At 44.9% G+C, this 13,305-nt stretch overlaps 2 protein-coding genes across 4 annotated transcripts in view; one reads left to right on the forward strand and one right to left on the reverse strand.

Moving 5' to 3' along the window:
• Positions 1-9,927, reverse strand: part of Mau2 (MAU2 sister chromatid cohesion factor) — a 36,076-nt gene extending 26,149 nt beyond the window's left edge. For 2 of the 3 annotated variants that reach the window (XM_046436811.2, XM_046436812.2), the window contains exon 1: positions 9,623-9,927. In XM_046436811.2, the coding sequence (XP_046292767.1) occupies positions 9,623-9,898 (276 nt within the window). In that variant the 5' untranslated portion in view covers positions 9,899-9,927. The remainder of the gene's footprint in view (positions 1-9,622) is intronic. The other variant, XM_046436810.2, reaches the window with a different exon arrangement.
• A 204-nt stretch (positions 9,928-10,131) lies between these two features.
• Positions 10,132-13,305, forward strand: part of Sugp1 (SURP and G-patch domain containing 1) — a 30,331-nt gene continuing 27,157 nt past the window's right edge. The window contains exons 1-2 of the mRNA XM_046436809.2: positions 10,132-10,287; positions 12,195-12,366. Of these exons, the coding sequence (XP_046292765.1) occupies positions 10,203-10,287; positions 12,195-12,366 (257 nt within the window). The 5' untranslated portion in view covers positions 10,132-10,202. The remainder of the gene's footprint in view (positions 10,288-12,194; positions 12,367-13,305) is intronic.

Consider the following 13,305-nt stretch of genomic DNA (forward strand, 5'->3'; position numbering starts at 1 on the left):
TGAAGTCTTGGCCAGTGCTGTAGCTTATGCCTGTGTGGGCTCATTAATGTCTTACAGCAACCATTTTAAAATTCTTTCTCCTTTGGGGGCTTTTGAGTGGTTAACATCTATTCAGCAGATAGTTGGGATGGACCTAATTTGTTCTTGACCTGACTGACATCTTTTCTTCATGAATCAGATGTGCCTGCTAATGATCAGCTTCCCTCTGTCAGCTCCTTCCATTTTCTGGGAATCATATTTTCACCAGGTACTGTGGTCTACACTTTTAACCCCAGAAGCTCAGGAGGCTGAGGCAGGAGGATGACAAGTTTGAGGCCAGCCTCAGCAACTAAGCAAGACCCTAAGTAATTTAATGAGTTCCTGACTCAAAATAAAAATAAAAAAGGGCTAGGAATGTGGATCGGTGTTAAAGCACCTCTGGGTTCAATCCCTAGCATTAAAGAGAGAGAAAGGTGGGGGACGGGGAGAAGATCACATGTCTTCCAGGCTTCCAGAGAAGGAGAGACTGGGAGATTGGTGAGCTGGGAAGTATCTTGCTCAAAGGTTCAAGACATGAACTTTCTCTTCTGAAAGCCATTTGTTGTTGGGAGCACTGGCTGGAGGACAGAGGACTAGGTTCAAGGTAGGGATTTACTAAGTGAGTTAGCAATGCTCCAAGTCTTTTGAGAAATCTTAGATCCTAGAGCTCTTTTTTGTTTTGTTCCTGCATTGCTAGAAATAGAATTCAGGGCCTTGTACATACCAGGAAAACACTCTACCATTGAGCTAGCCTGCACAGACCCCAGGGCTCTTGAACATTAATTTTCCAGGCCCACTGACTTTTCACCATTCTTTCATATGTATACAGAAGTCTCCCATGTGTTACTTGATAATGGGGATGCACTCTGTGAAATGCATTGTTAAGTGATTTCTTGCTGCATCTAAGCACACCAGACTGTTAGGACAGCTACAACACTACGAGGAAATATTATCTTATGGGATCACTGTCGTATGTGCAGTTTGGGGATTAACCAAAATGTCATTATGTGTTAGGCGACTTTACATACAAATGGAGGACATCAGATAAAGAAAGCATCATGATGTGCTGCCTCAGTCAATGCTGTGTTCCCAGTGCCTGCAATAGGCTGACATGCAGTAGATACTTGGGAAACATTTGCTGCATAAGCAATGCTTTATCTATTCAGATAATGAATAGAGTTTATCTAGCATTGCTGGAATATAAAGGCTTCCATATGTGCAAACAGCCAAAGAACTGAGGCTTATGGCTTTCAGATACAGAGCCTTAATTAATTTATTTTTTTTGGCGGGGGGAGGGGTACTGGGGATTGAACCCAGGGCACCTAACCACTAAGCAACATCCCCAGCCCTTTTTGTATTTTACTTAGAGACAGGGTCTCACTGAATTGCTAAGTGCCTTGCTAAGTTGCTGAGGCTGGCTTTGAATTCACGATCCTCCTGCCTCAGCCTCCCCAGCTGCTGGGATTACAGGCGTGCACCACTGTGCCTCACTGGAGCCTTATTTTATTTTAATATTTTGATTGTAGATGAATACAAGATCTTTTATTTATTCATTTATTTTATGTGGTGCTTAGTTCTAAACCTGGTGCCTCGCAGGTGCTAGGCAAGCACTGTATCACTGAGCCACAACCCCAGCCCTAGAGGCTTTCTTTTTTAAAATTTCTTATATTATAGATGAACAGCGTGCCTTTATTAATTTTTTTATGTGGTGCTAAGGATTGAACCCAGTGCCTTATACATGCTAGGTAAGCACTCTGCCACTGAGCTACAGCCCCAGCCCAAGCCTTAACTCTTAAAACAGTACAAACATCATCTTTCTCCAAATTTCACTGTTGTTTCTTTTTTTTTTTTGTAGTCCTGGAGATTGAACCCATGAATGTTCTCCACTGAGCAATATCCCCAGCCCTTTTGATTTTATTTTGAGACAGGGTCTTGCTAAGTTGCCCAAGACTAGCTTCAAACTTGTGATTCTCCCTGCCTCAGCCTTCCAAGTTGCTGGGATTGCAAGTGTCACCACCATGCCTGGCCATGTCACTATGACACTTTGAATTGACCTGCATGACAACACATATCTGGAGAGTAGTTCTGGTTTCAGGGTGGGGCAATCACTTCCTCAGCACCATCAGCCTGACACCACACCAAATGACTTTCTGTATTTTTGTTAGGATTTAAATATAAACTCACCACTTTAGTTTGGGCCCAGAATAACCCCCAAAGACTTGGCTCCCCAGCCTGTGGTGCTACTGGGAGGTGCTGGAATCTTTCGGAAGTGGGGCCTAGTGGGAGGAAGTTAGGTCATTGGCAGGGCATGCCCTTGGAGGGGATTTAGGGTTCCTGCCCCTTTCTATTTCTTTGCTTCCCAGCCACCATGAGGTGAGCAGCCTCCTCTGCCACATGTTCCTGCTATGATCTCATCACTGGCCCAAAGGCAACACAGTTAAACAAACATGGACTGAAACCTCTTTAGAACTGTGAACCAAAATAAACCTTTCCTTCTTATAAGTTGATTATCTCAGGAACTTTATTACAGGTTCGTAAAACTGGCTGACTCACTCATAAATAAGAACTATATATCCACCATATATAAAGTAATGGACTGGGGTTGTGGCTCATGTGCGTGGAGCTGGGTTTGATTCTCAGCACCACATAAAAATAAAATAAAATAAAGACATTGTGTCCAACCACAACCCCCCCATATATTTTATATATACATATATATATATATATGCATAGTAATATATGATGACTTGTGTACAGAATAATATATGATACTGTACCCAAGATTGTTACTTTGTGATTTTTTTTTAAACTTTGTAATATTAAAAAATAGTCTTTACATCTCCTTCCTTATGATAGAAAAGCAGTCAAAGTAAGAGCTCCCTTGGCGTTAGGTGGCCTACAGGATACAGAACAGAGATGTCAATGCTCTACCAGAAGTTCCAGGAGCCACCTTGGGGCTCTCAGGGAAAGTGAGTAAGGATCAGGGCCACCAGGTGCAGAAGGGCCCAGATCACCACATTTCTGGTTGGTTCTTCTAAGACTTGTTCAGGACTGAAAGCATTTCATGTCTTTTTTATTCCTTGAAACAAACAAACAAAAACAAAAAGGGTCAGCTCTTCTAAACCACCAAAATGTATAGAAATAGTTATTGATTGATTGCAACTCCCTTGGCATAGTAGCACAGCATTAAGAAGCCTTCCTCGCCTGTTTCTGCAGTGTACCCATGGCCTGGTGCATCCTTCAGTCACTGCCTGAGTGTGCTCACTGATCAGCAAGTTGGAAGTGGTTCTCACCCTGTGGGTTTATTGAAGATCAAGTGAAACAGTACCCTGAAATATATCTGTGCAGGGCCTGTCATATAGAAAGCACCAAAAACACTGCAGGAATTCAAAGGCAGGATTTTTTTTAAAAAATATTTATTTATTTATTTATTTTAGTTTTCGGCGGACACAACATCTTTGTTTGTATGTGGTGCTGAGGATCGAACCCGGGCCGCAGGCACACCAGGCGAGCGCACTACCGCTTGAGCCACATCCCTAGCCCCTCAAAGGCAGGATTTTGAAGAATTGAAGTGAGTTAGTAGAGCTGTGAAGTGATGCACATTTTACCTCCCAAAATCAGAGGTAACTTAGAGAGTGAGAGTGAAGGGGCCAGGTATATGGCTTAGTGGTAGAATGCTTGCCTAGCATGCCCAAGGCCCTGGTTCTACCCCCAGCATGGGAAAAAAAAGTGTGAGTGAAAAAAAAATGGAAAGGAAAACAGGAGAAAGAAGTACAGATCCCTAACTCCAAAAAAATGCTTCATGTCAGCTCTGCAAATGCAGCCTTCGCTTGAGTTTTTATTTCTTGTCAATGTGGTATGCAATTTAGTAGGACATGATCATGATCCTGAAGGATGAAAGTGTTGCTCCAGCTGGACTAAATGTGAGAGGCTTAATACCAAGCCTCACTGGGCTTTAAGATGAGAAAGGAAAGCATTTAATCACTTGCTAGGAAAATAAACATAGACTTTCAGGCTAAACCTAAATATAGAATTAGTAAGCATCTGACTGGTACAATCTGTAGTTGCTTTGTATGCCAGATGAGCAAAACCACCATTAAAAAGCAGACTGACAGCCAAGCATAGTGGCACATACCTATAATCTCAGTGATTTGGGAGGCTGAGGAAGGAGGATTGCAAGTTCAAGGCCAGCCTCAGCAATTTAGTGAGCTCCCAAATAACTAAACAAGACCCTATCTCAAAAGAAAACATAAAAAACTGGTGATATAGTTCAGTGGCAAAGCACAATCTTTGCCATTCCCTGGTACCAAAAAAAAAAAAAGAAAACAGACTGAGCTGAACTCCTTGGCATGTGCCCGCAATTCCAGCTACTTGGGAGACTGAGGCAGGAACATGGTTTCAAGTCAGGAGTTATAAATTAGAGCAATACAGTGATACCTTGCCTCCAAAAATTAAAAAACAAACATAAAAACCCAACCAACAAACCAAACAAAACCACAGTTCCATCCTAAATGCACAAAGAAGCAAACATGGATGGTATCAACATGGATATTGGCAGTCAGTTCAAAGAATGGCTGTCTGATTCCAGAAAATAACCATTTCTGAGAAGCAGCATTTATTCCTCAGTGCCTTTCAAATCAAGAAAATCTACAGGGCTGGGGATGTGGCTCAAGTGGTAGTGCGCTCGCCTGGCATGCGTGCGGCCCGGGTTCGATCCTCAGCACCACATACAAACAAAGATGTTGTGTCCGCCGATAACTAAAAAAATAAATATTAAAATTCTCTCTCCCCCACTCCCCCTCTCTCATTCTCTCATTAAAAAAAAAAAAAAAAAAAGAAAAAAGAAAATCTACAAATGATGATGTACCTTACGTGCCCAGGGATTTAAAAAACAAAAACAAAAAACAAACTATGTAAGCCAGGTGCAGTGGCACATATTTATAATCCTAGAAACTTGGGGAGTCTGAGGCAGGAAGACTTTAAGTTCGAGACCAGCCTCAGCAACTTAGCAGGGCCTTAAGCAACTCAGTGAGATCCTGTCTCAAAATAAAAAATAAAAAGAGCTGGGGATGTGGCTCCGTGGTTAAATGCCCCTAGGATCAATCCCCTGGTATGGAAGGGGGAATAAAAAAGACTAAGAAAGTTGGGACTCAGGGCTGGAGTTGTGGCTCAGCAGTAGAGTGCTCACCTAGCACGTGTGAGGCCCTGGGTTCAATCCTCAGCACCATATATAAATAAATAAAATAAACGTATTGTGTTCAACTATAACTAAAACATATATATATATATATATATATAGATATAGATAGATAGATAGATATAGATAGATAGATATAGATATATGGAAAGTTGGGACTCAGGGTGTAGTTCAACGGTAGAGTACATGCTTAGCATGCATAAGGCTCTGAGTTTACTCTCTAGCACAAATAAATAAGTAAATAAATAAGTAAAAATGAAAGAAAAGGGGGAAATTGGTATACCTGCATATTTTCTTGGTTTTACAGCAAATGTGCAAATGACTGAAATAGATTTGTCTGCATGAAAGACTAGTGTGAAAATAAAACAGAAGTCACAGGCCCTGAAAGAGAACTGAAAATTCACACAGAAATAGGAGTGCAGCAAGAAAAAAACTAATGTGGAGAAAACGAAATATGTCTGAAGGAACGTAACTTGACAGAATCTGCATAAACAGCTTTGGAAATCTAGCCAAAAGATTTCTGTGGAAAGGAATACCTTTTATAATCACAAACTATTTAACCAGGCGGTCTCAAAGCAGCCAAGAATTTTGACCACACATCCACATCGCTGCCAAAACCATAATCAAAGAAGGGAAGCTAAGCTGGGCACAGTGGCAGATGCCTGTAATCCCAGCAACTCAGGAGGATGAAGCAGGAGCATCGGCCAGCATGGGCAACTCAGTGAGATCCTGCCTCAAAATAAGAAATTAAAAGGGCTAGGAATGTAGCTTGGTGGTAAGAGTGCTCCTGGGTTCAATCCTCAGTACTGTGCACATGTGTACACACAAAAAGAGAGGCTTTCAGGTCAAGTGTCCTTATTTGATGAGCAGATCTGAGGGCCTGCAGAGGCAAGATGACTAAGACCAATGGTTGTGGTCTCAAAAAAGCTGTGGAGGAAAGGGAGACAAATCCTCCAGACTCCGATGGGGACATTTAACTGATGATTCTTTCAAAGTTGGTAGACTTGATGACGCAGATGGTTAACTCTATTACATATGTCTTTTAAATAGTTCACAAACAGTTGATGGAACAGAAATTAATATGCGCCAATCAAAGAGAATAGAATCTAACCATAGTCTGCAGGGGACGTATTCCAAGACTTCCAGTGGGTACCTGAAATCTAGGGCAGCACTGAATCCTATAGACACTTATGCTTTATCTTTTTCTTTTCTTCTTCTTCTTTGTACTAGGAATTAAACTCAGGGAGCTTAACCATGAGCCACATCCCTAGCCCTTTAAAAATTTTTTTAAAAATTTGAGACAGGGTCTTGCTAAATTGCTGAGATGACTGGAATTCACAATCCCCCTGCCTCAGCTTCCCAAGCCACTGGGATTATAGGCATGTGTCAATGCATCTGGCAGACACTATGCTTTTTCCTACATAGACAAATCTATAACTAACAATTATGACAACATATTGTATTAAAAGTTTTCTAAACATGATGTTTCTTTCAAAATATCTTATTGTGCCAGATATAGCAGCACACGCCTGTAATTTCAGCTACTTGGAAAACTGAGGCAGGAGGATCAATCACAAATTTAAGGCCAGCCTGCGCAATTCAATGAGATTCTGTTTCAAAACAAAATAAAAAGGACTGAGGTTGTAGCACAGAGGTAGAGTGCTTGTCTAGAATGCAAAAGGCCTATTTCAATCACCAGTACTGTCCCCACCCCCCAAAAAAGTAGCAGGGCCTGGTGGTGCACATCTATAATCCAGTGGCTCAGAAGGCTGAGACAGGAGGATCACAAATTCAAAGCCAGCCTCAGCAACTTAGTGAGACCCTGTCTCAAAGTAAAAAATAAAAAGAACTGGGGAGGACTGGGGTTGTGGCTCAGTGGTTAAGCTCCTGGTTCAATCTCCAGTAACCCCCTATCCCAAAGGCATGCTTGCTTTGTAACACAAAAGATCATAGCCATATATAGTGGGACACAACTATAATCCCAGTGACTTGGGAGGCTGGAGCAGGAGGATCACAAAGCTAGCCTGGGGAACTCTGTGAGACACTGTATCAAAATCAAAAATAAAAAGGGCTAAAAAGTAATTCAGGGGTAGAGGGCTTCTAGTTTCAATCCCTAGCAAAAAAAAATAAAAAATAAAAATAAACACATAAACAACTGTAGAAGGCAAACAGCATGGGAAACACTACTTTAAGTCAAATCCAGACAAATTTGCAACTGGGGATGCAACTGATTGGGATCTCTACGCTTAAATTTGGTGTGACCTAAGGAGAGGAGTATGCGACTCTGTGGAAGACCCCACAAGATTCAGGGTTCTGTTAAATGAGCAAAGGCACTTCACAAGGATAAGGATTGAAATTACAGGCCCAGAAACCAAGTGGCTAAAAGAGAGCAATTTTAGACATGATTGCATCTGCTAGACATGGCTGAGTGGGCGAAATATGACAATACACACAGTGACTATTAAGTAGTGCTAGAAAAAGGATGTACAGTCCCAGGAGACAAAGGAGGGAAATGGTGGGATCTGTTCTCAACTGAGAGAAGGGAGTTTCAGAACCAGCGCATGCACTGGAGATGCTGGGCAGTCCGGCCCAGAAGCCTGGTGCTTCACTGGATCTCAAGGCCCTGAAACCACTGCTGGTCTCTGACAGGCCAGGCACTCCTTGCCAAACCTGATGCCTTAAGTAGATCTCTGGCCTCACTACCCCACCCACTCAGGCCTGCTCAAATGTCACTCCTACAAATACAGACTCCCTCACTACTATTACCAAAAATAGCAGCTCCACATCAACTTCATCCCTTTTCCTGTCCATATTTCATGGTTCTTCCATAACTGCCTAACTTTTTTTACTACAAATATCATTTGTCTCCCTCTCTAAAACATAAGCTTCTATAGGTAGGTATTGTTTTAGTCATCACTGATCCCTAGTACCTGAAATGGAGCTTGGCACCTGGAGAGAGCTTAACAAATATCTGCGGACTGAAAACAAATAAACTTCACTAAAATAATAACGATATATTGTCTTGGCATGAAACGTGGTGATTATTATGCCTGAGTGTGAGCTCACTTTTGTTAGTAACTTGTGTGGCCTTCAGCAAATCACTTCACTTTTATGGGCCCAGACCACCTCACTCTGAAACAAGGAAATTGATCAAGGGAGGACTAATGTTGTCTCCTAACTTTTCACAGTGTGCAAAACAAAGATCTGATCTCCTGAACACAACTTGTTATTAGCTAAGAGACAGCTCAAATCTACCTCAGATCAATACATTTAAAAACCTGAGTTGAGCCAATGTGGTGGTCCATGCCAGAAATCCCAGTGACTTGGGAAGCTGAGGCAGGAGGATCACAAATTCAAGGTGGGCCTTGGCAAACTTAGTGAGACCCTATCTTAAAATAAAAAGGGCTAGGGATGTAGCTCAGTGGTTAAGCACCACTGGTCTGAAACCCCAGCACTTGGGGGGAAAATCTAAGTTAATTATTTTCAAGGAGGTTCTCTTTTAATCAGAATGGAACTGGATAAACAGCAAAAGGGACACAGGGTTCTGACGGGAGCACAGTGTTGCTATGAGCAGAAACAAGTTCACAGCCATAAATTTCCCCCATTCTTTGAAGCACCAGAATGTCACACAAGTAAACTTGAGGGTGGGTGGCTTCCTCAGAGGATGGGTTTAATGGGTAAAGGGAAAGCAGGTGCCCTGCGATCCACCCACAACCCCTCGCTGAGCAACTGGTCCTGGAATCCAGATTCCCTATTTCGTCTCCCCACAGTATCTCAAAAGCCCAAGCCAGGCTCCAGGACTGACCTTCCCGAATGACACCTGGAACTACCAATTGGGACCCAAGACCCTCCAAACACTCTGAGTACCAGACTTCCAGGTCCGGGAGGAAGTGGTGAATGCCCTCCCAGGTTTCTTGAGACCAGTCTTTGACTTCCCAGGGAATGCCTGAACTGTCACCCTCCACTCTTCCTGACCCCAAGTCATTTCAGATGGGATCATTCTGGATCGATGCTTCCGGGGCTGAGCCCTGAGGAGTTGGAAGTTGAACAACCCAGAGATTAATCTAGGATGTCCCACTGCCACCAACTAGTGGTATTCTCCTGAAAACCTGACGATCTTAGGACCCTGTTGCTCCTAAGGAAGCAACTTTCCGAGTACCCTGAGTAGGAGCAGGCGGTTCCTGAAGCCCCGTCTGTCAGAAGAAACGAAAAATAAGGTGAAGGTGAGAGCCTCGGGTTCCCGAGAGGCTGGCGGCTTTCGGAGTCGGGTAAGGGCCCTGCTACTCTAGCGGAGGTGGCGGCCCCAGGTCCCCCACAAGCGGTCTCTGCCTGCCAGAATCGCGGCTAGTCAGCCAGCGAACCGCAAAGAGCCCGCGCCTACTCCCTCGCGGCCCGGCCCGCGCTCACCGCCTTCTCCAGGTGACTGCGCGCCTGCTCGCTGTTCTTGGTATGGTGATAGAGCACAGAGCCTAGCTGCAGATGCGTGCGGGCCTCGATACGCTGCGGCGGCTTGAAGGGAAACACGGCCTGTAGGCAGTGCACGCATAGGCGGATCTTGGGTGGACTGGAAGTGCGGAAGTGCTCAGCGAAGCCCAGAAGCGCCAGATACCAAGACTCGGCCGCTTCAGCCTGTGCTGCCTGGGCCGCCGCCGCTTGTGCTGCCGCTGCCGCCTGAGCCGCCATTTTGGCCTCTACAACAACAAGCCTCCTCCACAGGGAGGCGGAAGCAGGCGTACGGGGCGGGGCTGGGAGCTTCTTGAGGATCTCGCGAGAGCTTCCTTACAAGGCATCCTGGAACATGTAGTTTATATTTAAGGTGGCCGCGGCTCAAGGAAACGTGAGGGCGGGGAAAAGCCCCCGGGTCATCGGAATTGAGTCTTCGACGTCTCCTTTAGGCTAAAGCTTGAGTTCCTGCGGGAAAGACCGTAAGCGTCCTTGAAATGATAGGGCCTGCCTGGCCGGCTTGGACTACAACTCCCATCAGGCCATGCGCAATATAACAGCCCCCCCCGGTGGCGCCCGAGCATTGTGGGATTGGATGAGTCTCAAGATGGACAACCGGGATGTTGCAGGTAACAGCCCCCGCCTCCCCTCAGGCGCCTGCTTGGGTCCTCTGGGCTGCGTGTCGCTGCTTCACCCTCTCGTCGGTCCTGTTCTTACCTGTGGACCCCTTGCCTCAGTTTCTGGGCAGCCCACAGTGGAGCCTTCTGCATCTCTTTAGTCTCCTGAGACCCCAGACCCAGGTTGCTGTCCGCCCCGTCTGGTTTGCTGAGGACGCCCGGTTTTCCATAAAGGCTTTCACCGGGGTCAACTCTTCTCCAGTTTTTTGAAATTACCGCCCTCAAAGCTGAAACAGCGGCAACCTTGGGCTGTCCTGAACCTCTCTTTTCGTAGCAGCTGCCGTCTGGCTCGTGTCCCTTTTTCTGGAAAAACTGCTTTTTCGAACCGCTTTGGGGCTCCCATTATACACTTTCCCATGTGTTTTTGAATCCCACTTTCCTCCAAGTCTTGCTCTTACTACTTCCCTAGGATGAGATGATGCAGTCATCCATTCAAGCAAACGCTATGTGCTTACAGTGTGCCAGGCACTGGGCTAGGCACTGAGGGCGCATAGGGGACCAAAACAGGGCTCTTCCTTCCTGAAGCCCTGGGATCAGTAGCACCAAGTAGCAAACATATACAAAGAATTAATTGTGGTGAAGTGAGGTGGGATTTGGAGCCTGTTGATGTTGAGTGGTCAGGGAAGGCAGAAGACATTTGTGATGAGAAGATGCTAGCTATGGAAAGACCTGGAGGGCAGACCTTTCCTCCACAGATGTGACACAGCCAGTGAAAAGGCCCTGGGGTAACCAGGCTTATTTTTTTGAAGAACGTCAAGAATGACATGGATGTGGGCAGGGGAGCCATCTCTGTCAGGGACAGAAAACCAACTTCAAAAATTTGGATTTTAATCCAAGTCCCACTAGTGTATCTTTGGGGTGGCTTCTCTGTCTCCACAGCTATCACACTAGTCCCAAGAGCATCATCCTTGCTTGAAGCTAGTGAGCTTCTTTGTTCCCCTTCTGCCTATATTCTCTTAGAGTGACCACCCAGCCACCAGGATGGTTTTAAAAATGAAAATATCCATTGGAACTGGTTATGGTGACACATTCCTGTAATCCAAGTTACTTGGGTGGCTGAGACATGACGATCTCTAGTTCAAGGCCAGCCTAGGCAACTTAGTGAAACCCTAACAGGCATTTAATTCAGAGGTAGAGTATCTTGCCTATCATGTGGGAGGCTTAGGTTCAATGTCTAATACTGCTAAATAAATAAGAGACCTTGTCTTTAACAACAACAACAACAAAAACCCCATTGGATCTTTTAATTTTGGATCTTTCATATTACTGCTTTGTCACTTCTTAAAGTACAATGCAGAATCTCTTACCGTGTCCCACTTCTGCCCATCCCCAGAGCAGTTTGCTCTGGTCACATTAGACCCTGCTGATCCTGGAATGCACCAAGCTTCTTTCTACCTTAGGCTTTTTGCATCCGCTCCATCCTCTGTCCATATACCTCTCCATTTGGCTTTTCATATTGCTGACTTCTTATACTCTAATTTCAGTTTAAATGCTCTCTCTTCTAATGGTTATTTTTGAACTGCACCATTTGCATAGGTACTCTTCTGTTTCTCACGCATTCTTTTATTAATTTCCATCAGAGCTCTTGTTATAATTTGCAGTTACTTTCTTTTGTTATGAGTCTATTGTCCCTTATAGTGAGAGGTGAGTCCCACATCTGCAGAGGCCCTGTCTCTTGTTTAGCACCCTTTACGGTAACAGCTATGTAACATTTTCTCTGAAAATATTCACTGGGTGAATGAATGAATGAGTGTATTAGTCTTTGTAAACCTAAGTTGCTTTCTGACCTTTCACAGCCATTGGGGATCTGATGTTTTTCACAGCCAAAGGTGATTTTTGATCTGCTTTTTCCTTCCCAGGAAAGGCTAACCGATGGTTTGGGGTTGCTCCTCCCAAGTCTGGAAAGATGAACATGAACATTCTTCACCAGGAAGAGCTCATTGCTCAGAAGAAACGGGAGATCGAAGCCAAAATGGAGCAGAAAGCCAAGCAGAATCAGGTGTCCAGCCCTCAACCCCCACATCCTGGCGAGTAAGTGCCTGGGACCTGGAGTTCTTAGAGGCTCATCAGCAGAGGGGTTTACTTGTGAGAGCAGTCAGTGTGTGCCTGTCCTGGCCATGGCTTGACACAATCCAAGGAATGACACAGATGCTCTTGGAAGGCTCACTATGGCAGAATAGAAATGATGATTGTGTAGGAGCCTGGAGGACAGCCTGCTAACTTGTGCATTAGCAGTTATATACTGCCAACAAGCTGCTGGGCAGGAGCCAGGGTTGTAGCACAGCCCTTGTGGGGCTCCCAGTCTGCTAGCTAAGAGGGTGCCAGTCCCACTCCAGAGCTGCTGAAGGATAACACATGGACACTGTGTTCCCAGACATAGCAGCCACCATAGGGACACAGAAAGGCTTTGCATTTTGAAGGCCTAGGTGTAGCTGGTCTATTGAGGAAGCAGAAAAGGGCCTGCCTGGTAGAGGGCAAGAAAGGGAAAGAGCCCCTGAATGCTAGGGCAGTCCAAATTGTTTGCACTAAAGGGCTGTCACAGGGCAGGACAGGTTGCTTAGGCAGAGTTTCTATCTACCTGTCCTGAAAAACACTAATGGCACCCAGAAGATTTTGTTTTCATTTTATACCAGTCATGCACAGATACCATGGCTTTGCACATGCTGGGCAAGCACTCTACCCCTGAGACACACTTTAGCCTGCACCAAAGGGTTTTGAGTAAGGGATGGGAGTGTGATCAAAATAATGAGATCCAAGAATTTCAGGCCAAAGGTGAATAATCAAGAGAGGCAAGCACCTTCCTCTGGGCTCTGAATTGTGGGGTATGTTAACCGCCCAGCTCCCACCTTTTCTAGGAATCTGTGACTTTCTGGTTGAGGACAGGGCTGGCCTGGCATAGCTCCAAGACACTGAGGAACATGAACATGTTGAGTAACTACTTGTGGGCCCTTGCCCCTGAATTAAGGGATG

The sequence above is a fragment of the Marmota monax genome, unplaced genomic scaffold (assembly GCF_021218885.2).
Source record: "Marmota monax isolate L192 unplaced genomic scaffold, Marmota_monax_Labrador192_F-V1.1 WCK01_AAM20220418_F8-fsc00021, whole genome shotgun sequence".
Lineage (NCBI taxonomy): Eukaryota > Metazoa > Chordata > Mammalia > Rodentia > Sciuridae > Marmota > Marmota monax.